Below are 17071 nucleotides of genomic sequence, written 5' to 3' on the forward strand. Positions count from 1 at the left end.
GATGAACTCGGTACCAAAAGTGATTAAAAAAAACTTGACATTATCGAGAACAGAGCATCCTGCTTAATTAGAACCCTAATAATTCCTCCTTCCACCATTGGTATATAACAGCACTTGTTCACAAAATACTCTGCAATTACTCAACTAGACCTCATCTCCCAAATCATCAACCCCTTCCACCAAGGTGACAAGTGCATGGGAACACCACCAACTGCAGGTGTCCTTCCAAGTCACACATCCTCCTAATAACTTTGCAAGAGTACCTTTTCTTGATAGCTTTTGGTACAGAGTTCATTCAGGCTCATGGAGAATAGCTCATGAAGCCACCTGATTTGCACCTTGTGGATGATGGAGGGTCCTTGGATGAGCCATTGCTTTGAACTGCTGCAGTTCTAATGAAGGTGTCAGGCAACTGTCAATGTACAAACTAATCATCCATCTTGTAACGCCATCACATTGCTATCCGATTCACCCACTACCTGTATCATGGTTACCACTGACCAGAAGCACAACTGAATCAGCCACATAATTATTATGATTATAAGTGGAGATCAGAGACTGGGTATTCTGGGAAGGTCCGTGCCTGCGCTGTTGAGACCCATTGAGCAGGGCTCAGCCGCCTGTCTCTTGGGGGCGGGCGAGCCAGGCCTGGTGCTGGGGAAAGCAGCCGGAGCCTGGACGTGACCAGGTAACCGCGAGTCTGAAGTGGGCCAAGGGGCAAGGCAGCAGCAGCGGCGGTGAGGCCAAGCGTTGGTGGAGGTGGAGGCCGAGGTCTGGGCCTGGCACTGGGCCTGCCCTTGGCTGTCCCATCCCCCCCTCCTCTCCCCGGCCGGCTCAGCGCCTTCCCCACGCCGCCCAGAGTCCAGCAGCTCAGCAACCGTGAGAGAGCCGCCGCGGTCTACCACTGAACATCCCGCACCGGGACCGGGGGGGGGGAGGGGGGAGGGAGAGGGAGAGGAGAGGGTGCTGCACCAATGCAGGAGTGGTTTGGGGCCAAAGGGTTCACTTGGTTTAGTATTATTTAAAAACAGACAAATACAACATTCATTATTAATGGACAAATAGTTTGGAAAAAGTCTTGTGGAATAGCATAGATCAGCATCTGAAGAGGCACAGGTTAACCAAGTTCTGAAAGTGTGGAATTCTTAAGATTATGTTCAACTTTAATGCTCTAGATGAAAAGTGCAAGGATAAAAAAGCATCTGATTGGGCCTAAGTGCATTTCAACAAGGCGCTTGACAAATCAAGAAAGTAAAAGCATATGGGGTCCAAGGAACGGTGACAAGCTAGCGTAAAATTTGACTTAGCAGCAGAAAGCAAAAGGGTAATGATTGAGAGGAGTTTCAGTGACTGGAGAGCTGTGTGCAGGGGATCCTGCAGGAGTTACGATTATTCCCCTTCTTGACTGGACTGGACACAGTGAAGAACGTTGCTGATGACACTGAAACTGGTAGCATGGCTTACACTGTTAAGAGAGTTGTAGGCTTTAGGTAGTTAAGGCAGCATATGGGGTCTGGCCTTTATTGACCAAAGGAGAAAGATCATGATTAAAAACACTAAATGAGCCCAGATGGAAGACACTGGAGTTCAGCAATTTTTCACAGCTGCACCTCAAAACAAGGCTAGTCTCTAGCTTCAAGATAATGTCTCCTTTGCCAAAGTAGAAAACAGATCAATCCCACAAACTGTTCCCAATGCCTATATTAACTTGCCGATGACGATACTTTGACTCGAAAATCAGGGGGACAGATAACAAAAGCCTTTATTGGAATTTCCACATTTGATACATTTAACTCAGACGTGAAAAGGCTTCCCTAAAATTCAAATGACTGACTTAAATCGAGAAGCAGTCTTACTTTATATATACGCATTGCATTCCCTTCAAAATATGAACTAGTCACTATTGCAATGGAAATGCAGCAGCTAATTTGTGAAAGAAAGTGAAGGAAAATTAATACTATCCTGATCACTGCCTAGAATTTGAATTGCACAGCAGTAAGCTTTGTTGCAATTCAATTTTACTGAAGAATAGACTGTAATAGAAATATCAGGATTCACTACAGGTTGTCCCAAAATCAGACAGAGATGCCTTGACGGTCACATTAGCGCTAATGTCCAGTCAGCAAATTATACTGCTTTTCATCTGGAAAGGAAAAGACTTCAAAATATTTATGAAACCTAATTTGGCATAAGGGGTCTTATCTGAATAGCTTCCAGTCCTTTAATTCTGGCACTAGGAATCCTGTTCAAGTAGGCCACTTAATTATAAAAACTGCAGAAAAGCATTAGAGAAGGGATTTTACCAGGAAAATTAAATGTAATGTCTTGTTTTGTGTAGATGGAGGACTGTGCAGTCTGGTCATCACACTGCAGAAAGAATTCTAGGAAAATTGACTCTAATGCCTTGCTTTGTACCCCAATGCAGCAGGCTTTCAAACTAAACATAAGATAACCCGTTGTAGATGGACTGTCCAGAATATCTGAATGGACTTCCTTTACTTGCTCATTAAATGCATTCATTTGGTGTCAACTAAAGGATAGATATTGACCAGAATTAATTGGGAAATAAACCAGGTACGTAGCACCGAAGACTAACCAATCCTTCAGACCTTCTACCTTTGAAAGAAAATCTAATGTTCAACAGGGAAATATTAAATTCTTTACTACTTACTTCTTTTCTTGGCCTCAGCTTCTCTTGCCATTCCTTGTGTTGGTGGCTGTGATTTTCATCAAGTGCTTTTAACTTCTGGTTTTCATGTTCAATCAAAAGATGGCACTTTTCATTCTAAATGAATAAATGATTAGGGATAATTAAAGTTGTGCATCCAATTATTTATTTCCACACAACTTGTTAACTGAGCTCTATCGAGTATCAGAAAGGTATTTTACATGTGATTTAACCCATAGTTACTGGCAATCTACAATTAGTCATTAAAGTAAATCATTGGCGGTTACAGAGCAAAAGCAATTTGCAAAAGCAAAAAGCAAACAGAAGCAAATTGTTCCAAAATAAATATTTTTCATTCATGCATTCAAAAGGGTAAAGGTACAACAATGATGCAACAAATTCTGTTTAATGCAAACAGACCATTGGCTACATTTGTTTGCAATATTAGTACAGTTACAATGATTGGCGAATTGCTGGCAAAATCTATTAATCATTGTTCAAAGAGATCATTGTTGATAGCGATTCTACCGATTTATTTTTTTCAAATGTGCCTCATGCAAATATTTTAATATGCAGCTAACAGTATAGGTACTTAGAATCAAGCTTCCTGGATGTTTTATGCAAGATAATTTAAGATGAATTCAAATATATTTATTTTAATGGATTTATTTTAATACAAGAAGCTTGACAGGTAAGGCAGATGAACTTGGGGAATGGATAGGATCATGGGACTATGATATTATACCCACAATAGAAACATGGTTGAGAGAAGGGCAGGACTGATGGCTTAATGGTCCAAGGTACAGATGCTGCACCCATGATAGAAGCGGAGGTAAGAGAGGAGGGGAGAAGTATCTTTGGTAAGGGTGAATATCACTGATACTTAGAGGATTTTTTCCCCGACAGATCATCCAGAAAGGCTACACGGATGAAACTTAAGAAATAAGAGGATGATCACTTTGATGGGATTGTATTTTTGGCCTCCCAATAGTCAGTGGGCATTAGAGGAACAAATAGAGGGTCATAAAGTGAGGCAAGGCATGTTTTGAAGGCATTAGACGGGAACTTGCAAAGATTGGTTGGGAGAGACTATTTGCAAGTAAAGGGACACCTGGAAGCTTTAAATACCGATAGGAAGTGTGCAGGGCCAGCATGTTCCTGTTGGAGTCAAGGGCAAGGTTGGCAGGATCAGGGAACCCTGGATAACGAGGGGCATTGAGGCACATGTCAGGTTAGAGGAGGTGGATGCTGAGATCAAACAAGAGATGTAGGAGTACTCAAGTCATGGAGATACACAGCACAGAAACAGGCCCTTTCAGTAAACCAAGTCGACGCCAATGATCAGCCCACCATTTACATTACATTCATAACAATTAAAAATATTCTCCCTACATTCTAATCAACTCTTCCCAGATTGTACCACTCATTTACAACTAGGGGTGATTTAAAGTGGCTAATTAACCAACTGACCTGCATAATTTGGGGATGTGGGAAGAAATTGCAGTGCCCAGAGGAAAACACAGTCATTAAAAAAAAATGTAAACTCTACACAGACAGCATCCAACATCAGGATTGAATGCTGATTTTTCATGCTGTCAGGCAGGAGCAATGCCGACTTTAGAGGGAGAGCAAAAAAGATGAGATAGCTTTGGTTTCTGGTTAAAAGGAGAATATTAACAGGTTCTACAAGTATATTAAAAGCAAAAAGGAAAGAATAGGCTATCTTAAGTATCAACATAGTCATCTATGTGTGAACCACAGGAGATGGGCAAGGTATTCAAATTCATATTTCTAGCCTAATAAAAGGCTAGAGAAGGAATGGGTGAAAATTGTGGAAGCCAAGGAATGAATAGCAATCAAGAATGTAAGAAAATAACTGCAGGTGCTGGTACAAATCAAAGGTATCACAAAAAGCTGGAGTAACTCAGCGGGTCAGGCAGCATCTCAGGAGAGAAGGAATGGGTGACGTTTCAGGTCGAGACCCTTCGTCAGTCTGAAGAAGGTTCTCGACCCGAAACATCACCCATTCCTTCTCTCCTGAGACGCTGCCTGACCCGCTGAGTTACTCCAGCTTTTTGTGATACCAGCAATCAAGAGTGATGCATTGGAAAACATCTACATTACAACAGAGGAGTCTTAAGCTATAAAGGTGGATAATCCCCCGAGGCCACTCCATTGTAATCAATCACATTGAGGGGAGCTAGGGAAGATATTGTCTGGCCCCTGGCAGAGATATTTGCAGCATCTTTCGCCACAGGGGAGATAACAGAAAATTGGAACATGGCTATTGTTGGGCCTTAATTTGAGAATGGCGACGGCAACAAGCCAGGCCAGTAAGCCTGACATCAGTGGTAGGAAAGTTACTGGAGGGAATTCTGAGGGATAGGACCTGGCGGCATATGATAAGGCAAGGACTGATAAGAGATACTCAACATGGCTTTGTGTGGGCAAAATTAGGTATCACTAATTTCATTGTTTCTTTTTGAAGAAGTGAGGAAGAGGATTGATGAGGGCAGGACAGTAGATCTTATCTACAGGACTTTAGGAAGACCTTTGACAAGGTCCTTCACGGTAGGCTAATGGAAGGTTAAATCACATGGGATCCAAGTTGAGCTAGCCAATTGGATATAAAATTGGGTTGGTGGAAGGAGTCGAGGCAGAGGGTGGTAGTGGAGGGTGTGATTGTGATTGGAGGCTTGTGATCATTGGTACTCCACATCAGTCCACTGCTGTTTGTCATCTATATTAAAAACTTGGATGGCAATGTTGTTAACATAGATAAGTTTGCAGATGACACCAAAATTAGTCGTGTAGAGGACAATGAAGGTTGTATAAGATTAGAACAGGATCTAGATGAACTAAGTGGGGCAAGGAACATTAGATGACATTTAACTCAAACAAATGCTAAATGTTGCACTTTGGCAAGTTAAACCAGAGCAGGATTTGCACTGTAAATGGTAAGGCCCTGAAGAATGTTGTAAAACAGTGACCCCTAGGGGTGCAGATTATAATCGTATATAGTCTTTTCTTTGACAGGATAGCATGCAAAAGCTTTTCACTGCACCTTGGTATCTGACAATAAACTAAACTAAAAAAGTGGCAACTCTGGTAGAAAGGGTGGTGTTAAAGGCATTGAATTCAGGAGTTAGGATGTTATGTAGCAACTGTAAATATAACATACAAGACCAGACTTGTTAGTTCTGGTCGCTCAGTTATCGGATGTTATTCCACTGGAAAGGCTGCAGAATGATTTAAAAGGATGCTAATAGGACTGGACGGGTTGAATTATAAGGCATCTTTTTTTCCCCCATGGAGCATAGGTGGCTGAGGGGTGATCATGTGGAGGTATACAAAATCTTAAGGGGCATAGAAAAAGTGGATGGTCACAGTGCTTTCCCCAGGGTTGGGAAGTCCAAATCTAGAGGGCGGAGATTTAAGGCGAGAGGTGAAAGATTTAAAAGAGCCCAATGTGCAATGTTTCCCATATCGAGTGTGGTGGGCATGTGGAACAAGCTGCCAGATGAACCGGTGGGGATACAATGTTTAAAGGACATTTGGATCGGATCATAAATAAAGGTTCAGAAGGATATGGGCCAAGTTCAAATAAACATCCTAGTTAGCAGTGACAAGTTGGACTCATTTCTGTGTTGTCCAACCTTATGACTATTGCGGGCACAGCTCTTCCCACTATCAAAAGCATCTGAGATGCTGCATCAAGAAGGTGACATCTGTCATCAAGGATCTGCACCATCCAGGCCATGGCCATGGCAATTCTCATTCTTACCATCGGGTGGGAGGTACCGTAACCGAAGGTCCCACACCACCAGATTCAGGAACCTTTCCTACAACCATCAGCTTCTTAAACTGACTTGCACACCCTAATCCTACCTCAACAATTGAGCACCATGGACCAACTCTTGCACTAAAGTGGACTTGTTTTTCTAATTCTTTTGCACTAATTAATGTCTTGTTTTTGTATCTATGTTTTTTTCTCTTGTCTTGTATAATTTATATATTTTGGGTGCTGACTGAGTCTACGTGTCAGTGATGCTGCTGCGGGCAAGATTTTCATCGCACTTGCACCTCACTGTTATTGTGCAGACGATAATAAACTGAAATGACTGAATCATTCTATTGTATGATACATTACAACCTCTATAGCTGTGTATATTTCTTGTCTGTTGCAAGTCCTTATCAAACATTATGTTCATATTTTTGAATAGCTCAGATGGCTATGGTGTTTTTCCAGCGAATAGGACAATGCTGCATTTTGCCATATAAAACTTGTAAGAACAGAAGGGGAAATTTCACACAGAGGGAGCAATGATAATAACGGCAATCCATACAAAGCTGACAGCATGTAATGATACCCATCAAAACTATTAAGAATCAGACAAAAATGATCTGAATTTCTGGTGGGGATGCACAGGCAGCTTGAAAATGTGCAAGATAAGCATCAAATTGTTTCTGCTACATAAAGCATATGGGCTGAGAAATTATATCATGTAGTGCAGTCTATTTTAGCGCAGTATGATTGAAGATATATTTCCCGCAAAGTGAAGCACGATAACGATCATTTCCACATGGCTGGGAATATCAAATGGCACCTCCCAGTATCAAACATATACAATACAAGGACAGAAACAGGGGCCGACTATTCAGCATCTTGTGCCATCTCTCCATTCAACAGGTTCATCATTGATCTTTTGCCTCAGCACCATTTCCCTGTCTTTCCCCAATATCCCTCAAATCCATAAATCTACTGATATGTTTAATTTCCCAAACCTCCCCTCCCCTTCTCGGGAAAAGAATTTGGAAAATTCACCACCCTCTGTCCTGAATGGAAGATTTCTTATATTGCATCTGTCACCCAATTTTTAATCCTTACTGCAAAGGCATCATGGAGGCCAAATAATTTGATATATTTAAGGTGGCGATAGGAAAATATTTGAAAGATCAATGGATTGAGATTGATGGGGAAATGAAATAGAAGTTATAGCCAGCACAGATGGCCCATGATTATATTGAATCACTGTGCAAGGCTCAAGGGCTGAGTGACGCCAGCTGTCTCATTTATTCCAGATAATATCTCATCAAGCTCACCTACATAATTGATGTAAATAGTCTTTACACTGGTCCTCACTGTTGTTAACCTTCTGATCCATTCATTTAACAGCATCTCTTAAACTAAGTGCTAATTTGTTCAGTTGCTCATTCATTTTGGGCCTATTCTCCACTCTCAAGGTTTGTGCTTCTTCCATGAAAACAACCACAAAAAATGTTGCTTCAGACAAATTTGTCCTGAAAAAGTCCATGTTATCCCAGTGCACTTTGCTGTGTAACACTGGATTGAGACCCGACATCTTTTTATCCTTCTTCCTTCGTCTCGCACCCTCTCATTCACTTACTCCAGCCAAATTTCCAAATTGGCCCCGACCTCCATCACCCCAGCCCCTGTCTATCATACGTGAAGGGTCCATATTTAGTCTAGCCAGTCTCAAACAAATTATAAATTTCAAATTAATTACCTGCAGTTGCTGGAGCTCATGGATGTTATTCTCACAAGTCAGTTGCATGTCTCTGATCTGGCTTTCGTGTTTTATTTGCTGATTTTGCTTTTCCATCTTTTGCCTCTTCTCTTCCTGATGTCCAAACTATTTGAAAGCAAAAATCATACCATGAGTTAAGGAATAAGAAGGATTGACCAATAATGGTTAGGGTTATCCTAACCATTATCCACAGAGCACAAATATGTCATCATAAAGGAAGCCCATCTACGCCTCTACTTTATTAGAAGATTGAGGAGGTTCAGTGCGTCAACAAATACCCTCCTGAACTTCCACAGATGTTTGGAGGAGAGCAGATTGACAAATTCCATCACAGCCTGGTTCGGTAACTCAACCTGGTTCGGTCCAGGAACAAAGATTACAAAAAATGGTGAACACTACCAGGTCCATCATGGATACTGACCTCCCCACCATCAAAAGGGATCTACAGGAGGTCCTGCCTCAGAAAGGCAGTCAGCATCAAGGTACCACATCACCTTGGCCATGATCTCATTTCACTCCTGTCATCGGGAAGTTGGTATAGGAGTCTGAAAAGTACCTCCACCTTCAGGAACAGTTACTTCCCAACAACCATCAGACTCTTGAACATTACAAACACGAACTAAACTACAAAGTGTTGTCCCAGTTACACTGGGGTCTTTGGACTTTTGTTTCCACTAATATTGTTTAAAAATTTTTTTTAATTGAACTTTCTTTTGCTTATAGTGTTATCTACGAGTACTGTGTTTACAGACCTCTTGCGCTGCTACAAGAAAGAATGACATTGTTCTGGTTTCAGTACATATGACAATTAAACACTCTTGACTCGCAGATGAGTGATTACCTTGTATTGCTAGCCACCATTATTCTTCAAACAGAAACATATTACACCCAAGCCCCTGTTGTATTTCTGCGGCAGTAGATAATCTTTCTTGAAATTTTCATTTCAAATTAAAATCATATAGGTGTATGGAGAATGTAAATGATTCAAGATCCCCTTCCCAATCTATGATAAGTATACCCATCAGATTGAAAACTGAGGAAGTGTCCTGCAACCCTTTTAACCAGAAGGTGGTGACTTTAAATATTATTTAGATTAAATTATTCCTTTTAAAGATTGCACATTCATAAAAGTACATTGCTTGGTGTCACGGTTAGATCATCAGAATCAGTTGTTTATGGGCTCCTGGCTCACTTCCAAGTCAACCACAAAGTTGGCTCATTCTTTCAAAATAGAGCACTGAGGTGATACTAATGCTGCCTTTTCCATAGCTGTTAAATTGAGGAATTACCTGATCATTCAGAAGGCTACAAGGGACCCCATGGCATGCATTTATAGATGAAAAGGGAAGAAGGTTGATGTGATGGTCAATATTGACCTTACAACCTTCATCACTGAGAGAAACTGGCAAGTTATTTAAAAACTGGTCCATATTAGTTATTTACTACAGTTTAGACAGCACTTAACAAACTAATCAACCATTCTCCATTGCGAGATATTGAAGGCAGTATTTATTTGTTAATAAAATAATTAATGGATGCAACTAATGCCACAAAAGATCTTATTGGCAACATAATACAAAGTATTCATTTTATACATTTTCCTCAGATCTCTCTAAATCGGCACACGTGTCAATTCAACATGTTCCGAATTTCAACATTGCCAAATCAGCAGATGGAATCAGCAGATTTTTAAATCATTGAAAGGAACCCATTGGTTTCACTGGCAACGTGAAAGAGCCACTTTGCTGAATCCCTACAGTTCAGCTTGGCAAGATTTAAAGACTGAAGAATAAACTGGGGAATGAGAATATACAATTAAACAATTTCTCCAATGAACCGTGTTCAGCATGAACCAAATACTAGAATAAATGTAATTGCATTTAATAAATTGTTTACATAGAAATTTAATGCAATTTTTGCACCTATAGAAAAATCACCAGCTGAATCCACCAAGCAGATGCCAAGGATTTGGAGCATGGGCCACACAGTTACCTGCTTAATCTTCTCTCTGTCTTCTGTTTGACTCCCTGTAGAGTTAATACGCAAACTCTTCTTGTACATCACCATTCTGGTCTTCCCCTCACTTCTTTGTATTTTAGGAAGTCTGTTCTTCTCCTGTTGCTGCCTGATCTTTAGCTGCTCAATCATTCGCTGATTATAACGTTGCATCTGCTCCAACTCCTTTGGGGTTTAACCAGGCAAACCGACAAGATGAGATGACACATGCAAAGAGTGTTTATACAGTTAAAATCCACTATAGAAAGTTGAATATACTGTTTGAATTCATTTTTCTTTGTGACATTCTTAGTTATATAATTCCCTTTTGGATGCTCCAGCCTTCCGATGGCACTACTCAGTTTCAATCGTTTTCCAGAAACTAATCCTATTAGCCCTTCTTCACTCGTGAGTTTGAATACAAAGGGCCTGCCAAGTACTTGACTGATAAAAGATATCACAGCCAGGAATCATCAAGGCCTTAAGTAATGGCAAATGTTACTGATCTCAAGGTGTGCAACGATTTATCTTCCAGATTTCAGGACAGTAAAGCCATTTGGAGAACAACAACTAGATCAATGTAGCACGCAGAATACCAGCAATGCATTTACCCATACAACATGGAACCTTGGATCCCTTGATTATTCCAACAGCACTTCCCAAACCCACAATCTCTACCACCAAGAATATCGGCTTCAGACATATGGAGTAACAAAACCTGCAAGCTTTCCCTTCAAGCTGCACACATTCTTGACTTGGAAAAGTATCCCTGTTCCTCCTTTTTCGATGTGACTAAATCCTGAAACTTCCTACCCAACCCTGTCGGAGTATATTCACCAGATGGCCCACCGTGGTCCAAGGAATGTTCATAAGGGTAATAAACATTGTTTTTAACCAGTGGCACCGATCTCAAAAAAAGAATAAATAAAAAGATGTTTATGGATCTAAGGTCCACGCAAGTATAATCTTGACAAAATAATCCAATATAAAAGTCTTATTTGTTAAAATAAAGTAAAACTATTCAAAAATGTATCGACAAAGCCAATAGCTATTCTCCTAATTAGATCGTAACACTTAAAAGGCACTTTAATTGGCTTTTCCCCCATCAAAATCAGCATTAAGCTTCCTCCACCTGCCCCAATACTTAACATTTACTGATATTGACATTTTGGGGAAAAAGATAGAGATGTATAGAAAATTGCTATTTTACAATTACAGGTCTCCAAATCAAATTATATTCAAAATTCCTCTTGTGCAAAGTTTCTTCTAGAACATGCTGTAAATATCTCTGCAGATCACAATAATTGAATATTACAATAAGTTAAGATTAAAAGCTATTAGCATAACATTTCAGATACATTGCATGATATTCGTCAGCGCTGTCTCAGAAAAGAAAATCACACCGATGACGTTGAACAAAATTGACACAATTTCAAGGTCAAAACAGACCATTCTGGCAACTTAGCATCACCGGCTGTAATCACCTTTGCAGGCCTAAGTGTCATGTGCAAAGGGGTGACTCATTCTCCATATAAGGCTGCTCTCTGATGTCACTCAATAATCAGTGTCATGCTGTTCAAAAAAGCAGTATCATTGGGCACCCAAAACAACCAGAGGATTATCTCAGAGCAGTTTGCAGCCCAGCATTAAATCAAACGTAGGTACAAACCCATCTCTTATTCTCTAAAGGAAAATCCCTCCCCACAAAAGGCCACAGCACTGGGCCATCTTATTCCTAAATGTTCTTTTAGCATGAAAGAGGACCCGCTTTCAATACAATTCTGTGACCAAAATGTCAGAGGTGAAAACAACATACTGCCACACTGGATGAGGTGCTTGATGGATTATTTAGGAGATGACTCCATTCTCTTGGGCTCCACCTGTTCTTACCAGAGTGTCAAAGTGCATCCCTGTGTTTTTCCACCAATTTAAGTGGACATATACCATTTTTTTTCTGGAAGCTTCGAGGATGGACTGAAGTGTTCTCCTTTCACTCCTGGGACTTTCCCCGATGGACTTCAAAGCAGGGTGCTTGTTTGGGACCTGCTTAATTGCTATGTTTCCTTTGGTTGATAGAAAAGGCTGTAACTTTGAAATACTAATTGGAGAGTTCCTTTAACGTCCATTCTTATGAAACTTTGTTTAAAGTCCAAAATAAAAGTTGATGTAATAGAAAAAGAAATATTTTTACCCAAATTGTCTTCACCATAGTTAAATCATTGAAGTGAATACTGTTCCAGTCTTGTGGACAAACAAGCCTAATACTTATGACCGAGTTTGACGTTATTTTTCAATAGTAGATTTTATTTTACCTTCTCGTGTTTCTTGAGTAACTGATGCCTTTGCAGGGTGTATTGGTCCTTTAACTGCTGTTTGAGGGACTGATGTTTCTCCTGCAGATGGTGCTCTTCAAGCTCCCAGATTGCAGCTTCCCTGTCTGCATGGAGAAGATTGAAGCATTACAACTGCACCGTCCAAAATTCTATCGCATTGGTGTCCATTGTACATTAGATCCAAAATAATGAAAGTAGTGCAAAAATATGGTAATTAATTATATACTTTATTTTCCCTCTTTCTTGAAAACTTTTACTCCGTTCCCTTCTGCAATTTCCCCAATTGACCTTTTTATTCATGCAGCATACGTGTTTTTAAAAACTTCTTCTTGGCAAAAATTCAAATTATTTCTTGGTATATCCACATTTTACAAATCGGATGTCATTCACTCCCAATAACATTAAACATTTTCATCTGTTGCAAAATTGGAAAATGCATTCCATTTTTACTACTGTGGTACTATATACACGCAATAAAATAGGACTCCGAAAGAGATTCTTACCTCTCATAAGCTGCTGTTTCTTTGCAAGACAATCCCTTTCTTGGTCAGAAATTTCCTTCTTATTCTGTGCAATTATTTTTTTCAGTGCCAGATCTAGCTCTTGGTGCTGTTTTGATTGAAAATTCTGTTCCTAAGTGGTTACATAAGCGTTTTTTGAATTTAAATAATTTTCAAGTCTATGTTAATACCCCACCAACAACTTCATTGGGATACCTTACTCTCACCATCGGTCATTGCACCCATTGGAAACACCCCAAGTAGATTTAAATCCTTCTTTCTCAAGAAAGCAATCTGACTATATTATTTGAATCCTGTCAATGCAATCTTTTTACAATGATAAGTGATAACACAGTGAAAGTGTTTTTTTCCCCCACACAAAGGGTGATGGATGTATGGAACAAGCTGCCAGAGGAGGTAGTTGAGGCAGGCATAATCCTAACATTTAAGCAGTTAGACTGGTTCATAGATAGGATGTTTGGAGGGATATGGACCAAATGCTGGCAGGTGTGACTAGTGTAGCTGGGACATGTTGGCAAGTTGGGCCGAAGGGCCTGTTTGCACACTGTATCACTATGACTCTAACAGCCTTAAGAGCACAACATTAAAGAACAAGACAATTCCTATCATTCTAAGTGGATTCCCTGAATTGGGTTTAAATTGGAAAACCCATCTAAATATTATCAACCCACAGAAAAATAAGTGACTTAAAATAAGGATTGAAGAAGAGGATTGTAAAAGAAAAATTACTGCCTAAGTAGCCCCTCTGGTTTGGGTATAAATTATTTATATTCTAATTTTGTAGGATTAATCAGGGCAATGTGGGCACCACAGATTATTGCTGGTTGGAGCATGGGATGCTTGACTAGCAGGCAGATGAGTATATGGAGGTGATGCACTCAAATATATTGGGTGCGTGTGGCTCTGATGCATGGACTCAAGGTTCTCAATGAACTAGTGGTTATCAGGAATCCCAGCAGGGTGGGAGCGTTCCAGTAACCTGGGTTCAACGTTGACCTCCAATGTTGTCTGCGTATTGTTTGCATTCTCCTTGTGACTGTGTGAGATTCCTCCCATACCCCAAAGATGTGCGATTTGGTAGAATAATTGGCCACTGCAAATTGTCCCTGGCATGTGCTTGAGTGGTAGAATCTCAGGTGGCTTGATGGGAATATAGCGACATACAAAGGAACTGGTGCAGGATGAGTGCAAATTGGTACTTGATGGTTAGTGGCCCAACAGTTTGTTATTTCTGTGCTATTACTACAAAGGCCTCCCGGGATTTTGATTTGTTTGAGGAGGCTATGAGCATATTATTGAAATTGTTTCCACTGACAGTGCAGTAGTTGTCACCCATAGAACAGTCTATCCTGGTGGACTGCTGTTGGGCCTGCAAGCATTGTGGCCTACCATATATGCACCTTGAATAACTAAAGTTGCAGTGTTGGGAATATTGGGGTGGGAAAGGACACCGCTTTATCCATGCATGTTACCAACAAATTGAAATTTTATAAATACAGCATATGGTGGCTTTTCCAGAGCTTTGAGATGCCTACTGTAGGTATTCCCATCTCAGAAGCTTATCTGAGCTTGTGTGCAGATCACATCCACTGTCTACAGTTGGCTAGAATGTACACTGAATTAGGTTCTATAGCCACTTGAAGTAGGGCCCTGGCAATGACTTTTACAAGACAAACAGCAGAGGCATTGTTGTAGTCAGACTTGTCTCCCATCTCGAAGATGCTCATGGTATCTCTTAGGTGCCTTGGCTTATTCTGCTGTTTCCAGATGTGGATGATGGGGTCACGACGGAAGAAATTCTTTTGAGATTTAGGATTTCAGAAAGGATACAATCTTCTTCCAAAATCTTATTTTTAGTGTGGTAACATCTGACTTCATGCCAGTGAGGAGTGGAGAAAAGATTGGTTCATTAATACATTCTTTTATTCTGAACATGACTTAAAGGTACGACACTAGCAAATAACATTTTTTATACATGTGTGCAAAAACAGATGTTCATGTAGATCATAATCATAGTTATACTAAAAGACAATGACATAATCAATGATAATTGCTTAAGCAGAAATTAAGCCCAGGTTAATGCAGTGTTTTGTTATGTCTAAGCATCCTGTGTAGCATATTTACTAATGCCAGAATATTAAAAACTAAAAACTAATGTTAAAAAACATAATTCAGCTTTAAAAAAAACACTGACTACTTAAATTTTGTTATCTACATGGCTGAAGGGGGAATTAACTTCGAAGCTAGTTCAGTCATTTCTTTAAACAATTGATCAAAGCTATAAATAGCTACAAGCAACAATTTGATATTGTGGTAACAATAAAATGAGCTTTCTTCCTCATTATACAAATTCTCAGTCACTTCAATAAAAAAAAATTAAAAGTAACCAATTGCAAACCCATCTATGATAGTTTAGAAAACAAATCTTCAATATGGATTATATGGTGTCTAGTAACCAATTAGCAATTTAATTGCTGAATGGAACTATTCTTTTTACATGAGGGAATGCACTGTAATTTTTCTAATTTAGTTTGGAATGGGGTTTTTTCCCCCCAATAAGAAAATATCAATGATTAAAAGTAGTATTTTCTTTAGATAATAGAAAGCACAGACAAGGGCAGCTCTTTTTCCTCCATAATGCCAATAAAAACTGCACTCCGCTGCACCAAAATTCTCAGGGCTGATTGGCAACAGTGCACCTCTGGTGCAAACGCACGAATTGCAGGCGAGGTTTGCTTTTACATGCGGTTGGAGCCAATATAATTGAGTGGGCATGAGATTTACCAGATGCAACTGTAAACCAAGATTAATTCTTCTGAAGAAAAATCATGATTAGGAAAATTGTGATGTTAATCATAAATCACAATTTATGGAATTGGAAATTTCCTCAAATAAAAAGAACATCAAAATGTCTTCACTTGTACATTGATTATTGTTCAACTAATAACCTGACGTTAAAGAGAATGTGTTTTTTTTACACCAACAATAATTCTCCAGTGTTGAATGTTAGTTGATTCTTATAAACAAATCTGTTCTTATTATGAAGACCAACAATTATCACTTCAAATTAAATGCTCATCGTCTGAGACATTTATTTAAAGTGTATTTTCCAGAATCTAAAGGTAAAGATCACTGCACAAAAAAGGAGACCAGCTTGATTATTGAGTCACTTAAGAATTAAATGGCAAAAACAACTTTGGCGGCTCAACATAAATTCTGAAAAAGAAAACCGATTAAAGATTCAACAGAAGTTTGAGAAACTCCATTCATGAAGACAATGTGCCTGGTGTGATCCTTGCAATGGACTTTTATTGAACACACAAGATATAATGGGCTGTGTCCATCAGAGGTTTAAGTATGTAATTACAGAGATATGGGAAGGCTAACACAAAATGCTGGAGTAACTCAACGGGTCAGGCAGCATCTCTGGAGCGAAGGAATGGGTTGGAGAGAAGGAATGGGTGATGTTTCGGGTCGAGACCCTTCTTCAGACTGATGGGAAGGCTAAACAATTGATAAATGTGCACTTTTATTAATGGAAATTGTAAGTATTTAAAAAATAATTTCATAAAACTAAATAAAAATTAAAAAAACCTAAAGCCTGGTTAAGATGACAGAAGTGAAAGCTGTAAAAGAAGGATGAGTGGGCTTTGACAACAGAGCCTATGAAAACTTGATATTGGGTTTTGTGCATGCAACACATCAGAAAGTGTAAAATGCCAATTCAGATAAGTGTTTCAGAACCTCGTGGGAGCAATATTTTGTTCAACAACAATGTTAAGACAATAACAAACCTTTATTTTTCCAGGTCCCTGGAATTGCTTTTAAATGTTAATGGATGGAAGGCAAATGAATAATACAAGATTTTGAATATTTTATTAGTGTTAAAAAAAAAAGTTCCTTTGCCTGCACTTGGGATTAGCAAATTGCAACCTGTGCATTTGCCTTAGTCATCAGGCTAGAAATTCATTCACATGATTCCACAAAAAAAAATTATGCAGTGCT

At 39.5% G+C, this 17071-nt stretch overlaps 1 protein-coding gene across 2 annotated transcripts in view; it reads right to left on the minus strand.

Moving 5' to 3' along the window:
• The window catches only part of stk10 (serine/threonine kinase 10), a 93098-nt gene that overhangs the window by 1066 nt on the left and 74961 nt on the right, over positions 1-17071 (minus strand). For both annotated transcript variants that reach the window (XM_078411579.1, XM_078411578.1), the window contains 5 exons: positions 13049-13178; positions 12525-12649; positions 10210-10398; positions 8197-8322; positions 2672-2785 (listed from right to left, as the gene is read on the minus strand). In XM_078411579.1, coding sequence (XP_078267705.1) covers positions 2672-2785; positions 8197-8322; positions 10210-10398; positions 12525-12649; positions 13049-13178 — 684 coding nt within the window. The remainder of the gene's footprint in view (positions 1-2671; positions 2786-8196; positions 8323-10209; positions 10399-12524; positions 12650-13048; positions 13179-17071) is intronic.

This window comes from Rhinoraja longicauda, chromosome 14 (assembly GCF_053455715.1).
Source record: "Rhinoraja longicauda isolate Sanriku21f chromosome 14, sRhiLon1.1, whole genome shotgun sequence".
Classification (NCBI taxonomy): domain Eukaryota; kingdom Metazoa; phylum Chordata; class Chondrichthyes; order Rajiformes; family Arhynchobatidae; genus Rhinoraja; species Rhinoraja longicauda.